This window comes from Canis aureus, unplaced genomic scaffold (genome assembly GCF_053574225.1).
Source record: "Canis aureus isolate CA01 unplaced genomic scaffold, VMU_Caureus_v.1.0 NW_027326405.1_RagTag, whole genome shotgun sequence".
NCBI classification, from domain to species: domain Eukaryota; kingdom Metazoa; phylum Chordata; class Mammalia; order Carnivora; family Canidae; genus Canis; species Canis aureus.
In genome coordinates, this window is record NW_027554410.1 from 75,390 (window position 1) to 91,837 (window position 16,448).

A 16,448-nucleotide genomic window follows, 5' to 3' on the forward strand; every position below is an offset into this window, starting at 1 on the left:
ATCAGGGCAAGGATGGAAGTAGGAAAATGTGTTCACGGTCCCTCACCCTTATCTCAGCAGCTTGAGAGCCAGCCGGCTCTACAGGTGGCTGCGTGGCAGGCCGTGTGGCATAATGGGAGGGTCACAGTATTTGGGGCCAGAAACACCTCCATTTGAGTCCCAACTCTTCCGTTTCACTTAGCCGTGTGAATGTGGGCAAGTGATCTGAGTTCCCTAAGCTTCTGTTTACTCGTTTATAAAATGGGGAGGAATAATCTTAGCCTTTAGGGTTGTAGTAAGGGATGTGCTAAGTAATGTGTGGGAAGTACACACAGAGGTTCCCAACGGATGTTCTCTTCCCTCATCCTGATTCGGAGCTTTGACACAAGCAAGTGGGGGTGGGTGCTCCCCGCATGAGCCTTTTGCCGTCCACAACCATAGCGCGGTGCAGAGTGCACACTCAGCTATGGTGCTGACGGCTGTGGGCGAATAGAGCAGTGCCTGATGCCGCTTCATCATTTAATTCCCAACAGGGACTCGACTTTGGGAAAGGCCGCTATTTCCATTTGGTGGCCAGGCAAGCACTGATTCCCTAGTTTTCCCGGTCTGGTGTCGCTTCACTTCATTCATCTGTATCCTAGTGGTCAGGAGCACTGGGCTTGGGGTCAAGGGGCTCTCTCCTCAGCTCCTTCATCTGTGCCATAAGGAGGCGGTGGTTAGGGCTGCAGTGGGACCCTGACTGCAGTAACTCTTGACAGGTGTCCTGTGACTCAGATCCTGCATCAGGCTAGCTTGGTGCTTGGCACATAGTACTCACCTCATAAAGGAGAGCTTCTGTTGCCATCCCTACTGCAATTAGTGCTGCTCTGCAGCGAGAATGAATTTTTTTTTTCTTTTAAAGGTTTTATTTATTTATTCATGAGAGACAGACAGAGAGAGAGAGAGAGAGAGAGAGAGGCAGAGACACAGGCAGAGGGAGAAGCAGGATCCATGAAGGGAGCCTGACATGGGACTCAATCCCGGGTCTCCAGGATCACGCCCTGGGCCGAAGGCAGGCGCTCAACTGCTGAGCCACCCAGGGATCCCAGAATGAATTTTTCTAGAGCAAAATGGCAGCAGTACTTTCTCTGAGTGTCCTGCATAGGATGAGACCCCACTCAATGGTAGCTGAGAACTGAGCAGTTGTCTGTTCTTGTTTTGTTTTGCTGCTTTTTCATGTGCCAGGTGGACAATCAGCTCATTGGAACTACTCAGCCCTTCATGCTCTACGTGACTCCCCTGAGCAACGAGAATGAGGTCATCGAGACCGGCCCTGCCGTGCAAGTGAATGCAGTAAAGTTCCCCAGTAAGAGCGCACTGACCAACATCTACAAGGTAGGCTGAGGGGAGAGCCTGGTGGGCTTGGCATGGTGGCAGGAGGCTGATGGGTTCCCTCACAGCTGAGTCCCTGAACAGCAGTGCGGGGTGTGGCTGGAAGTTGTCCTGTGGACTTAACTCCGTGGTGTAGAGGGATTTACAATAACTGCTCTTAGCACCTTGTATTCTCAACTGTGGCTTCAACTGCATGTGAGAGTGCCCAGTTTGTAGGGGCGGAGCCTGTATTTGTCAGAGTAAAAAGTCTCTGTGGGAAAGCATAACATCTTCCAGATTGGTCAGGACCAGGCATGATCCAGATGTGTTATTAAAATAGAATAATTAGAAAGGGAGTGGTAGGAGGGGTCTGACCTCGGGACAGATGTCCTCCCACATAAGCTAACACGCTGTTTAATAAAAGCATGTTGTTCAAAAGAGATAAACTTTCTTTCCTGGAGAATTTTTCACATATGAGTGAGCTGATAACGGCAGCAAATTCTGGAAAAGTGGGAGCTAAGAGGTTGCTTCCATATTTCGGGCCTCTGTCACCATTACCAGTGGGGGCCCTCCAATTCTACTGCTCCTTAAACTAGCTGCTGTCCATGTGAGCTCAGCACCATAACCCTGTCCACCGCAGCCCATCTGCAAGCGCGATCCTGACTAAGGAGATACAGATGCCCTGGAAACCAAACAGTAGGGTGGCAAACTGTATTAAACCTCTCCTGGAATTTTTGGCTAATGATGACAATGTAGAGAGAGATGAGCCAGAAATCATTTGGCGATGTGTCCTTCTTAATGGCACAGATGAAAATTCCTTCTGGTGTTTACACTATTAATCAGAATTTCTTTCTCTCTAGCATCTGATGATCACAGCTCAGAGATTCACGGTGCAAATTGAGGAGAAACTGCTCCTCAAGCTGCTGAGTTTTTTTGGCTATGATCAAGCAGAATCAGGTACGTCAAATGTTCTAAGTTTGTGTCTGGGAACTGACCCAAGAATGGCATTTTTTAGTTTGGTTGTGAAGATGGGTAGCCTCTGAGTGCCCGACAAGCTCCCTTTCCACCTCAGAGCTCGAGCTCAGAAGCTGAGGCCTGTGTCTCAGCGGCTTTTTCCAAGTTCGGTCTATTGATGGGGGAGGAGGGCTGATGGCTGATGTGGACACGGAGGAAGCTTTTTGGAGTTGTCCTGGGGTACCCAGGGTTAAGCCTTTGGGAAGCAGCATACTTTTCCTCTTCGCTGTGGATTTTTTTTGACTCATCTGTTTGAAGATAATAGAAATGATGTTTGTCATTTAGCAAAGCACTTTGCTTCTTAACCTTTGTTTAGTAAACAGACTCTGGGCAAGAATCAAATCCCTTCGGCCGTTCCTTTGGTTTATGCGAGGACAAAAAATTGGCTAGCCTTAACTTCTTAACTTTTTACATCCATGCCTGTATGCCTCAGTGTCATTACCAAGCTTCCTAGCTACTTGACTCTTTGGAGAGGGGAGTGAGAGAAGCTCTTGGAAACCCTCCATGTTCCAACAGTCACTACAGAAATCATGTAGCTTTTGTTTCTGTATTTTAGTTTCCTCCTCATCGCCTTTGTAAGATTGAATATAGAGCTTAGAAAGAAGTCGGTAATACTTAGTCTTTTGAAGACTAAATTGCATACTAAGCCTAAAGACATGGTAATATGGACTTGTACATTTATATGCCCACATGGGCTAGAGAAAAAAAAATCACTGGGGGACATGTGTGCATATGTATATACTTACACACCATGCAAGAAAAATAATTTTGCTCTTTAACTCAGACATAGAATTTAAATGTTAAGTGTACTTGGAATCAAGAGCAAGATCCTGTCTGCTTAAGACTGTGTTTTCCACTTTGGGTTGGAACACTGGTGTTTATTTGTATTCAGACAGCCAGTTGAGGGTCTGCCTGCCGGGTAGCCAGTCTCTTTTGGCACCTTCCTGGGAAGTTATACTTTAAATTTTACTGGATGTGCTTTTCTTGTAAGTTGCTCTAAATAAATTTCTTACCAAGCATTGTATAGTTGATTTAGATGTTTGTAAGCTCCTGGCCTGTCTTTTCCTGGAGCATCTCCTCCACTTTCTCTGGCCGTTTCCGTTCCCTGAATACAGATAGGCAGGTCTCTGTGGCAGTGACATTTTCTAAAACCTAGTCCCTTGTTTTCTATAAATAGAACCATAATAGCTTATAGTATACATTGGTTTGTTTGTTAGGCAGACCTGTACAGTCTCCTTGGTTTTATTTCGAAGGCACATAAAGCCAAGTGAAAATGGCTGACCAGAGGGTGTGGGCACAGGAGCAAGTGAAAGAGCACATTGCCATGTGCCAGCTCGTAGTACTCCTTTTCACTTACGAGAAGTAAAAAAAAATCTGCCTTGACTCTGCTGCTTTCCCAAATGCCCACCATTTGGGAAAGAGGGTGCTTATTGTCATGACGTCAGTGCTTTATAGCCTACAGCCTGTTTCTTTTTAAAGGCATTCTGTTTCACTCAGATGCGTTATTTAATTGGTCATGTTCATTATGATTCAGTTAAACTCTACTCCAATGGATGATATTTGGATATCATCTTATGAAATAAATTCAGATAATCTGGGTCATTAATGACAAGCGTAACAGCAGGGTTTTAGAAAACTCATAGCCAGCAAACACACCCATGACCTCTGGCTTCCCCACCTGCATGATTTTTTCCAAAGATGAGATCTGCCAGATGGCAGAGAGTCACAAATCAAAAGATTAGGCTGTTGTACTTTTTGATAAGCAACATGAAACAGATCTCTTTTGCAAAGAAATGGCATCAGGATACTGTACGTATCACCAAATCCTGAAAAACTAAACTTAGAGAGATGTGTACATTTTCTATGAATTTTTTTTCAATGTTAGCATTTGAATCGTGAGACTTCAGGAGACTTTCTTTTTTTTTTAAATTCACAATTTTACTCTTGTACTAGAGGTGGAAAAGTATGATGAAAACCTCCATGAAAAGACAGTTGAGCAAGGTGGAACACCAATTCGATACTACTTTGAAAATCTCAAAATCAGCATTCCCCAGATCAAGCTGAGTGTGTTCACTTCCAACAAGCTACCATTGGATCTTAAGGTAAGCTGATATCTGGATAAGTTATTTAAATGACTTTCCCTGTAAGAGAATAAGTGTGTTTACTATTTGCGTTTTCTGTCCAGGATCATTGTTTATAGCAGACATTTTTATAGGTTTCCCTTCTTGAAGGTTTGACATATACATACCATATATACACGCGTATACACGCGTATATGTATACGTACTTTTTAGAAAACATTTAAGTAAGACTGCTAAAGATTGAGGAGTAATGAGAGTAAACAGAATCACATAAAACTCATCTGCCATCTTCTTAGCTCTTGACTTATTAGCTCAGTGAGGTAAGAGCCTACTTTCCTAGGGCCACTACCAGATTCAGGAGAAAAGCTACAACCAAGATAATACCTTCCTTTTGTGCCCAAGACCTGCCTGCCCTCTTAGTTCTCTCCTCATCAGTATCTATCTCTTTGTGAATGGTTGACACTAGAAATGTCAGCCATCTTCAAGGAACATACTGGCCACGTACCACTGAGGTGTGACCTCACATACCACCATGATCAGAATGTGACGTGCCTGCAGATCATCCTGGTCCTCACTTGGCAGATACAGCCTGAATTCTGTCTTCATTTGCTGTAATAAGATCTATTTTAATGAAGGGATGGGGCTGGGATTCAAATGCAAGCCTATGTGACTGTGCTATACTATACCGTATATTATCTACCCCCTAGAAGATAAGGCATCAGAGAATTTTAGAGCTGTAAGAGTCCTCAGTGATCCCCTTGCTCAGTGAACAAGCCTGTTGGCGTTCAAAGCATTCTTTAACTCAAGCCTGTGTAGATAGGCCATGATGGGAGCAGGAAGAGGCCCCAGGTGGTTGTTCGAAAGTCTTTTCTTAGACTGAGTCTAAATCTGCCTCGCTGCAGCTCAGACCTATTGCTTCCAGTTCTTTTCCTTTGTTGACCTTGAAGATGGTTGTCAAGGCATTCATCCCCCTACTAACCACCAGCCCAGGACGTGTCCACTGACTCACCCTGCCTCCTTTCAGATGCTGCATGATGGCCTCTCTTCTGAACAGGGATAGCTACAGACCTGAAAAAAAATAATAAGTGTGGAGTCATATAAATTCAGATGCCTACCGGGATTATGCTAGCAATGTAGCAAGTGAAGCAGTACTGTGGGGACCGTTGCATGTCGGCTTTGCTCACTTCACCTGAAGGGGCAGCTTCAGCTCAGGTCCCGCCAGTTGCTGTCTCACAGGGTAACATGAACCCAGTGTTGCTGGATCTTCAGATTTTTCAAGTGAAGCCGGAAATCTGGACTTTTATGTGGAATCTACTGGTTTTGAAACGTTGGCCACCAGTTTGAGTTGTTTTCTTTAAAAACGTTTTGGGTCTAACAAAACACATGTGCAGGCCTCCTGTGGCGCGTGGTTTGCCAACTCACAACTTCTAAAATAGACCTGTAGGTAATGAGACAGTAGTCTGGTGAACACTAGATCATACTAGATTGGGATGGAGCAAGAGCGACTGCTTCATTTTGATGGCAAGCTGGGGATGAGCAATCGGGAGTGCCAGTAGGGACCAGAGGAGCAGGAATTGCTTTGCAACCGTCTTGAGAACAGCGCCGTGTGCCCTTTCCAACAGACTCTCCTGTCTGCTTGATTGGCTTTAATTTCATGTTTCCCAGGAGACTAAAGATACTTATAATTAGCATGGGAGTGGGGGGAAAACCATGGGAAAACCACTATCTTGCTAATATCCACAAGTATCCACTTGACTTATGTGACCCCTTGGAATGGGTTTGTTTGATAAAGTATATATTCCCCCAGAACACTTGGCACTCACCCAACAAACCAATGTTAAGCATTTCCTGAGAGTTAAGGACTTCTTGTTTTTTAAATCATCTTACTTAGAAACACAGACACCTAACTATTCCTTTCAAATTGCTCCCAGCAGAAAACTTTCCCCCAGACTGACAAATGCAATATGATTTCCTACAGTTGAAGTAGCTCCAGACCCCAGTTATATGGTACCGATGCTTGCATGTACGCTCTGCGAACAATAAACTGGGAATCCGTTAAGTCGAATGTTTCACTTGGCATTGTACCGAAGGAACATTTTGAAGACATTTTCAAATGATCGTTAAAGAAATCCAGTGGAACAGCCGTGTCTTGAGGCGTGGGGCGGGGGGTACCCCGAATGGGGCACATTAATGTTTCAGGCAGGGTGCTGGGAATTGGGACTTCAGAGTTAAATTCTAAGCTTGTGGAAGTCACCATTTCACCGTGTCTCGAGTTCTCCTAGTGGAGTCTGGGGCTCATAAAATAATGTCATTTATTCAAAGAGTTTCCTAACAGAGTAATATCCCTTTATTAGTAGCTCTTAGGAAGAGCAATATGCTCTTTGAGATGAATATGTAATGGCTAAAAGTATGTGCTTAGGGAATGGAGTGCTATCCCAGAGCAGGAATCGCAAGAGTCTGACTAAAAGGTAACCATGTCTTTGGTATTGAAGGAATAATTATCTTGATTCTCTTGACTGCAGGCCAGAAGTGAGGCTGTCAGAAGTCTCAGAGGGAAGTCTCTTCAGGTTTACACTGAGGGTACATTATTGCCAGATATAGTGTCTGTTCAGAAGGACTCAGAGCAGTTTCCCATCTGCTATCTCGATTGGATTCCTTCCTCTGTGATGGGAGAAGGGGGAGATAATAGTTCCATTTCACAAATGCAGAGACATTCCTCCCTGCCCCCCTTCTCTCCATTATTCTCCCAGGCGCGCATGTTAGAGACTAGCAGGGTAAGATCGAAAAACGCCAGGTAGCTTATATGTACTTTGGGGTTTTTTTGAAAGATCAAAAGAAGCCAGGAGCCTTTAAAAGGTTTCACGAGGTGGCCTACAGCAGTCCTTTTCCCATTTAGAGCATTGGGGTATTACAAAAGAAGGGCTTTAATTGAGCAATCTAGTTTGGAAGAAAACCCACATTTTAATGGTCAGAGAGCAAGAGGGTGGGGGTGAGGGGGAATTTCAAACAAAGACACTATTTAAAAAGCCTAAAACTGTCTTCTCAAAGGCTTGAAATAATTTGTTGGGAAACTTCAGACCCTTTACTTTTTTCCTCCCCTCCCTAAATAAAAACCAGATTTGTTAAAAGGAAAAAAGATCCAGTATTGTTAATTGTATTTCAGAAAGTGCCAGAGAGGGAAATATCCCTGTAGTTTTAAACACTGTCCCAGGAGGGAAATGGGCAAATACCCTGCTTCACATAAACAGTCTCTATGTACCATAAATAAACCTTTAAAGAATGAATTCCAGACAGTTCTGTTTAGTGCAGGATAAACTAAGAAAGGAAAGGACGTGGCCCAGGGACTGGCTTGTGATCTGAGACCTTATGGCATATGGACAGGTATTTCTTCTTTCAGCTCTCTAAAGTTTCTGGAAAACTTCAGCAGTTTTCATCTGGTAGAGGTAGGACTAGACAGTTTCCTAGTTTTATTAGGAACTCCTGAGCACAGATTGCTGTCTCTAGAATCTGTATAACAGGAAGCTGTCTGCCACTTGAATAAATAAGCATCAACTTTGTATACTACTGTATTTGATTAGTCATTTAGTTACTACAGGAAAAAAGTCCTGCTTATAGCTCTTTCCCTCTCATCTGGTCTACTTGGACTGACCAGAACAACCTGAAGGTGGCAGAGTGATTCACCCCCAAAGGCTGAATCTCCACTCTTGGCAACTGTGGGAGGCCCACAAGCAGTAAAGGACGAGGTGGAGATCATTTTTACCAAAGGACCGGAGTATCTCCTCGGAAGTACATTAGCCATTCAGAAAGGGGAGAGTGTCTCTCGTGAGGGCTTTGACAACTTGGTAGAGGCTTCCGAGTCTTTGCTACTGTGTACGGTTCCTTTTCTTCGGTATTTGGTTGCAATGAGGAAGCTGGGCTAAAAAACCTTTTGCCTTAAGCCTTTGTTTGGATCTCATTTCCTCTCCTCTGAGAAGAAAGTAATACTCAGAGTTGTGCTGGCAAAACAAACTGCTCAGCTGATGTCAGTACCTCTCCCGGCTGTTTACTGTATGGCTCGAAGCAAAGGAGTTCAGCCGACCAGGCCTCACCTCAGTTTCTCCTGTCACCGCCACGTGGATGGGTGCAGCATGCATGAATGAATAGCAGAAGGTTTTTTAGGGGAATAGTATCATCCTCCATCCTGGTCTTCACACTTCCCACCTGATGGGTGGGTACTGTAGTGAAAATGAGCACTTTCGAGCCTAAAACTTCCCAGTAACTAACTGCATGAGTGTAGGTCATCCACTTAACATTTCTCTGGTTTTCTTTATTTTCAAAGTGAGAGTGTTGGGCTGAATTACTGTGTTAGGCTGAATTAACCTAAGAATACTCTTAATCTCACATTCTTTAGTGGGAGGTTACTAGTGACCCCCCAAGGGCCCGGATCCAGGGCCTTTTTTCTGTAGGGTCCTCTGCCATATTCGGTGTTGCTGACTCCCCATTCCTTTCTGGTTCTCCCCTTATTCTTCTGTTTGTTTCTTTGTCTTCACAGCTTTCTTTTCCTCTACTTCTCCTGACCCATCTGTTTAGGGGTCATTTTTTCCTCTGTGAACCACACCGTCTGGTCATATCCCCTTGCCCGTTTTAAAAATCATATTATTGATCTTTTACCACCTGTAATTTTAGAAGCTCTTTATATACGGTTGGTCTTTGATATGAGTTGCAAAGTTTCTTTCTTCAGCTTTTCAATTGGCTTTTTACTTTTGATGTATGTATGAACCACACGAAAGCCTTCTATTTTTATGTCATCAAATTTACCAGTCCTTTGCCTGTTTGAATCTGTATTTGAGTTCCCAAAAAAGTTTCCCCATTCTCTGGTTTTAAAACATCCCATCTATATTTTCTTCAGTTATAACAATCTCATTCCAATAAAAGATGCTCCCAAAAAAGAATTTAAGGCAGCCTCTGAAAATGCATGCTAAAAGATGAAAAAATAAGGGAGAAAATAGAAAGTGCATGAAGTTGCGCAGGAGGTTTTACTATAAAGACATTTTGATTCACTGGGGAGTGTATAGATGTTTTAGTTAGTGCTGTTAGACCAACTACATAGCCAATTGGAAAAATACAAAATTAGATTTGTTACTTATATCCTAAGGAGAGATTCCATGCGGATCAAAGATTTACTAACATTAGCATGAAAAAGTATTTTCACATTCAAAGAAGAAGAGTATTTTGCGTGCTGTCTAAAATCCTTAAGAGATCAATCTTATTAAACAAAATATAATTGGAAAATAGACCATATCCAGAAATTGTTAATTGGTTTATAGTGGAGCCAGACTAGCTGAGAATTGCAAGAAAGGCTTGATAGAAGAAAACCCCCAAAGGTCTATTTGAAAGTGCTGGAAATCTACCAGGACATCTAGGACTTGAGGGTCCAAGATTTATGTGAGGAAGGAAACTCAATAAAGTGAGCCCAACATTTGCTTTGCTTTTATTCTTGAGATAATCTTAATCTATAAGTGGCATGTGGAGAAATGCAGAGAAGTTAAGCAGAAGGCAGCTGCCAAAGGCAGAGAGTCTGAGTAAGGCTCTTGGCAGTCTCATGGGGCTGGCATAGCAAACATTAGCTACTAAGAGAGCTGGTAATCGAAAGAGGGGCTAATATCTTACAGAGAAAGGACAGACAGGAAAGAGCCCCTAGTAGTCTGAGCTGCTGTATATTTTGAGGCAGGTGCCAATTTCTAGGTAACCTAGTCTGAGAGAGGCCAAGATGAAAGTGGCAGTCAAGAGGCAGGAAAACAAAGTAGACCTTCTAGCAGTTTTCTGGTGCTGGGTAGTTAAAAGTGGAGGAATGGACCACTGATACTATATGAGGCCTTATAAAGACTAAAATAGACCAGGAGTCACAAAGACTGAAATCCAGCCTTGAGAAAGCCCAAATCCTGATTGGATGAAACCTCTTTTACTGCCTGCTAGAAACTAAAGACTCATCCATAGTATCTAAAAGTTTTCATAGAAAATGCTATATTCAGTCACAAATTACAGGGCCTACCAAGAGAGGAGACCAAGATTAAAAACAAACACTAGAAGCAGACCCACAGATAACCCAAAAGTTGGCATTATCAAACACAGAATTTTAAAGAATAAATGTAAGTGTGCTCAAGAAGTTTACCAGAAAACTATAATTTATATATATGTATGTATGTACACGCGTGTGTGTATATGTGTGTGTGTGTGTGTAAAAGATTTTATTTATTTATTCATGAGAGACACACACACAGAGAGGCAGAGACACAGGCAGAGGGAGAAGCAGGCTCCATGCAGGGAGCCCGATGTGGGACTCGATCCCGGGTCTCCAGGATCAGGCCCTGGGCTGAAGGTGGCGCTAAACCACTGAGCCACCCGGGCTGCCCTATAATTTATATTTTGAAAATAACCAAATAAGGGAAATTTATAGACCAGAATTTTTTCATGAACATAGAAGTAAAAAATCTAAACAAAATATTAACAAATTAAATACAGCAATGTAGAAGAAGGAAAATATAATTAAAATGGATTCCAGGAATGCAAATATAAGTATTTTCAAATAAATTATGTAATTTACCACATCAATAAAATGAAAAGAAGAAAAAATATGGTTATCTCAACAGTTGCACTAAAGCCTTTTGAGAAAATTCAGCATCTATTTATGATAACTCAGCAAGTAAATAATAGAAGGGAACTGCCTTAACCTGATAAAGTATATCTATAAAAAAGCTATAGCAAACATACTCAGTGGTGATATATTGAAAGCAGGGAAGGTATCCATTATCACTTCTGTTCACTGTCATGCTGGAGATCCTAGTCAGTGAAATAAGGCTGGAAAAATTACAGAAGAAATAAAAGAAATAAATTGTATAAGAACTGGACAGGAAAATGAAAACTTTCTTTACAGAGAACATGAATATGTAGTTAGAAAAATCTAAAAGAATGCACAGATAAATTATTATCTGAATGAATAAGTAAATTTACAAAGGTCACTGGACATAGTGTACAAAAATCAATTGTATTTCTACATGTCAGCAACAATTATGGAGAAAAAGGAAATTTGCAGGATCTGGTTTACAAAAGAGTTAAGAAAACATCAAATGTAATATTTTTATCTATTGCTGTGTGACAAACTACTCTAAAACCTAGTGGTTCAGAACAGTCACTTTATTTGTTCACAGTTCTATGGGTCAGCGATATAGGCTGGACTCTGTTGAATGCTGCTTCTGCTGGACTCACCTGTGGTTATTCATCTGGCAGTCGACTGAGATTGACTGGTACATGATGACCATACTCACATGTCAAGTGTTAGGTGTTGGCTGTCAAAAGAACCTCCTTGCACATGGACTCTCAGCTTCTTCACATGCTGGAGGTGGCAAAAAGGGCAGAACATGAGCTCCAAGGCTCCTGAGGCCTAGGCTCAGCAGTCACACAGTGTTACTTCCACGCATTTTCTTGGTTGAAGCAAATTACAAGGTCAGCACAGATGAAATAGTCTCTACTAATGGTACAAGATGTAAAGAAGATATGGCCATTTTTAATCTACTACAGATACCTAGGAATAAATCCAACAAAGGTGTATATAAGACCTTTGCATGAAAAACAATGTAACATTAAGAGAAAAGAGAACTAAATAGATAAGGGGACATACCACATTGATAAGTTGAAAGATTTAATACTGTGAAGTTGGCATTTCTCTTCAAATTAGTCTATAGATTCAGTGCAGTCTTGATGAAAATTCCAACAACTTTTTGTGGCAGATTGACAAGCTGGTTCTAAAATTTATTTGAAAATGAAAAGTGCAAAGAATAACCAGGGTAATCCTGGGGCGGGGAGAAAAGAACAAGGTTGGAGAGCTTATACTATTAGATTTCAAAACTCATTACAAAACTACAGTAATTAAGACAGTGTGGTATTGGTAGAAGACAGGACAAAATGAAACACAAAAGGGAATCCAGGGATGCCTGGGTGGCTCAGTGGTTGAGCATCTGCCTTTGGCTCAGGTCGTGATTCTGGGGTCCTGGGATCGAGTCCTGAATCAGACTCCCCGCAGGGAGCCTGTTTCTCCTTCTGCCCGAGTCTCTGCTTCTCTCTCTGTGTCTTTCTGAATAAACAAATAAAATCTTTAAAAAAAAAAGGGGGGGGGGGATCCAGAAACAGACACATAAACTCAGTTACTCAACTTATGACAAAGTTTATACCACACTGCAGTAGGGGAGAGGGTGATCATTTTAGTGAACATTGCTTAGGTAATTAGATACCCATCTGGGAAAAAAAAATGGATCTTTATTTCTGCTTCACAGCATATAAAAAAAATCAAATCCACATAGATTATAGATTTAAATGTGAAAAGTAAAACAATAAAAAAATTTTTAGTAAGCACAGGGTGTACCTTTCTGACCTTGGTGTAGATAATAATTTAACCAGGAAACAGAAAGCTCTTTTCCTAAAGGAAAAGATTGGTAAGTTGGATTTCATTAAAACAGAATTCTGATCATCAAAACACACTATTTAAAGAGTAATAAATCACAGAATGGGAAAAGATAATTGCAATCAATTGTAGTACATCTGTTCACCAGAGGACTTATATAGAAAATGGGTAAGAAAAACACCTATACCTACAGAGCAATAAGAAAAAATTCGACAACCCACTACAAAAATGAGCAAAAGACTTGAGTAGACACTTCACAAAAACGGATATCCAAATGGCCAGTCTGAGTGTGAAAAGGTGCCTCATCTCATGCTTCACCGGGAAAATGGAAATTAAAACCACACTGAGATACCATTATACATCCATCAGAATATTTGTCTTTTAAAAGGCTGTCTAGGGCAGCCCTAGTGGCACAGCGGTTTAGCGCCGCCTGCAGCCCAGGGTGTGATCCTGGAGACCTGGGATCGAGTCCCACATTGGGCTCCTTGCAGGGAGCCTACTTCTCCCTCTGCCTCTCTCTCTCTGTGTGTGTGTGTGTGTCTCTCATGAATAAATAAATAAAATCTTTAAAAATAAATAAATAAAAGGTTGTCTATACCGAGTGTTGAGGAGGTAGAACAACAGGAAATTTCATAGACTGCCAGAGAGAGCATAAACCAGTTCAGCTGCTGAGAATGACTGTTGGGCAGTACTGTGTATACGAGGAATGAATGTGTACAGTCTTTGTGACACAGCAGCTCCACTCCCAGGTATATATTCAAGAAAAGTGTGTACAAATGGGCCCCCAAAGACATGTCTGTGAATGTTTTTAGCAGCATTATTCATAATAGCACAAAACTTGAAACAGCATGATTGTTCAATAACAACATGGCCTAATAAAGTGTGTTTTATTCATATATTGGAACTAAAAATGAAAATTAAGCAACTGCAGCTATATGTAACACCCAGAGTACGCACTGATGGTTTCCTTTATAGAGCATTCAAAGCAGGTAGTAGAGGTCAGGATAGTGGTTACCCTAGGGAGGAGGGAGAAGTATCTGGGAGGCCACGGTTGGGAAAGGGAGTGCTTCCTAGATGGGAGTAATCATTTACTCTCTGTCTCCCAGGTGATGGTTACATGGTGGTTGTGTTCACTTTGGGGAAAAAACCATTGAGCTCTACGTTTGGTTAGCACACCTTTCTTTTTCTTTTCTTTTCTTTCTCTCTCTCTCTTTTTTTTTTTTTTTTAGAGGAAAGAACAGAGAGACTCTTTTTTTTAAAAGATCTTATTTATTTATTTATTTATTTATTTATTTATTATTTAAAGATTTATTTATTTATTCATGAGAGACACACAGAGAGAGAGGCAGAGACACAAGCAGAGGGAGAAGCAGGCCCCATGCAGGAAGCCCAACTTGGGACTCGATCCTGGGTCTCCAGGATCACGCCCTGGGCTGAAGGCAGTGCTAAACCGCTGAGCCACTGGGGCTGCCCTAGCACACCTTTCTATATGTGTGGTAACTTCAGTCAAAAAAAGTAAAGCACAACATGTATACAGAATAGACCGGAAAGAATTATGCGGTGAAGCTGATAGTGTTTATTTCTATGGATCTATGTTACCTTGGGTGACTTACATAGATATTTTGTGTGAATATTTTACTTTCATAGTTACAGGAAAAATCCTTATTTATAAATATCAAAATCTTGACTCTCATAGGAAAGTTAATGTAACTTGTAGCTTTCATGGAATCCAAAGTTACCGCACCCTGGAAGGCCATCAGATGGCTTACATATGTCATTTCCTTTCCTCCCTAACTAGGCCCTAAAGAGTACCTTGGGATTTCCACTGATTCGGTTTGAGGACGCTGTGATTAATCTGGATCCGTTCACTCGGGTACATCCTTATGAGACGAAGGAGTTCATCATCAATGATATCCTCAAACATTTCCAGGAGGTGAGCTTTGGAGAAGTACTTAGTGGCTGGAACATAAGCAGAATGTTTGTTTTGGTTGTTTGGGAATTTTGGTTACTAAGACATTACTATTGAGAACCCAGTTAAACGTTTGCTGTAAGGGGTCAGGTCACAGCCCATGAAGCCATCTACATCATGAAAGTCCTGAAATGGTGTCTTTGATTTATGAGCTGTCTTGTCCCTCCGAGAACTAGTCTCAGGAGGGGCTCCCACTAGATTAGTCGTAACTCTTAAGAGTTTAATTGATGCTTTAATAACACAAAATACTGTGACTTCTCTATTTATTGGGCATGGGTCTACTTTCAGCAACCATATCAGTGTTCTTGGAGCCTCTGAGATCCTGCCCTAGAGTTGAACTTCAAATTTTTATCAAGTTGGACATTTTCCAATTTGTATTTATTATCCAGACTCTTTGATATTAGATAGGTCAAGATCGTATCAAATTTATTAACTGTCAAAGTTATATATTCTTTTCCCACTTCCTTTTTTCCCTCCTATCTCCCTCTTTTCTTTCTTTGCTTCCTTCCTTGACTTTCTTAGTTGGTGATATTTCCATTCAACTGTTTGGAGAGTGACATAGAGATCCCTGGAATCTGGAATCAGACAGTGGAGAGATGCAGAAAGTGGAAGGTTACTTGGTAGATCTGAACGTGCCCTCTCTATGCACCGCCCCCTCTGCTGATAATGAGGGGAACTATCACTCCACTCTCCTTCCTCATTTTCCTTCTAGAACTCTCCTGCTGATGATTTCCCCATTTTAGGAACAATGAAGAGTGTAATGTATATACTAATAAATATTTGTAAAGGATATTTCCTGTTGCATAGCTCTTGTTTATTCTTCGAAATGGCTTTGAGGAGTATTTCTGAGTACTGGAAGTCATCTCTGGGGTCCGTGCATTGGGAGACCTTGGGTGGAGCTCATGGAAGGATAGGAGCTTGCAATGGATGCGAATGAAGAGGTTGTTGTGGGTGTGGATGAGAATGGAGGACGAGAACTTTTTGCTCAGGACATTCTACCTGTAGGTATCAACAGGTGCTGGTTCTCATCTCCTCTGTCTGCTCCATTTGACAGGAGCTCCTCAGCCAGGCAGCCCGGATCTTGGGATCAGTGGACTTTCTTGGCAACCCCATGGGGCTTCTGAACGATGTTTCTGAAGGGGTTACTGGACTGATAAAATATGGAAATGTCGGGGGCCTCATCAGGAATGTCACACACGGCGTATCAAACTCTGCTGCCAAGGTAAGGAAAGAAAAGTGAGATCCATTGTCACTGACCTCGGGAGTCATAGCTGTGAGGCTGTGAGGAGTTGCACATGTGGCCTTTGCTTCCTTGCCCACCTGCCCTGCCTCCCCACCCGTCTGATGACCTGGCACTGGGTCCACTGAGCCCCCCGCGTTATCTCTTCTTCCTCGGGTCCACCACCACTGTCTTTTCCTGGGTTCCGGTTGTCCCCTCCCTGGGTCACTGCACTAGCTCGTCCCACCCCCAACCCGCTGGGCTCCGCTGCCACCTGCACAATGCCACCAGAGTGAACTCGCTTTTGATAAACCTAGGATTTGATTGTGCTCTTCTCCTACCTGAAATCTACCAGTTACTTCCCACAACTTGCAGGATAAAGTCCGACCTGAAAACTGG

At 42.2% G+C, this 16,448-nt stretch overlaps 1 protein-coding gene across 1 annotated transcript in view; it reads left to right on the forward strand.

Annotated features, from left to right (window-relative positions):
• LOC144309444 (intermembrane lipid transfer protein VPS13D-like) overlaps positions 1–16,448 on the forward strand; it is a 192,002-nt gene that overhangs the window by 73,285 nt on the left and 102,269 nt on the right. The window contains exons 32-36 of the mRNA XM_077890491.1: positions 1,204–1,353; positions 2,190–2,286; positions 4,297–4,445; positions 14,660–14,794; positions 15,885–16,052. Coding sequence (XP_077746617.1) covers positions 1,204–1,353; positions 2,190–2,286; positions 4,297–4,445; positions 14,660–14,794; positions 15,885–16,052 — 699 coding nt within the window. The remainder of the gene's footprint in view (positions 1–1,203; positions 1,354–2,189; positions 2,287–4,296; positions 4,446–14,659; positions 14,795–15,884; positions 16,053–16,448) is intronic.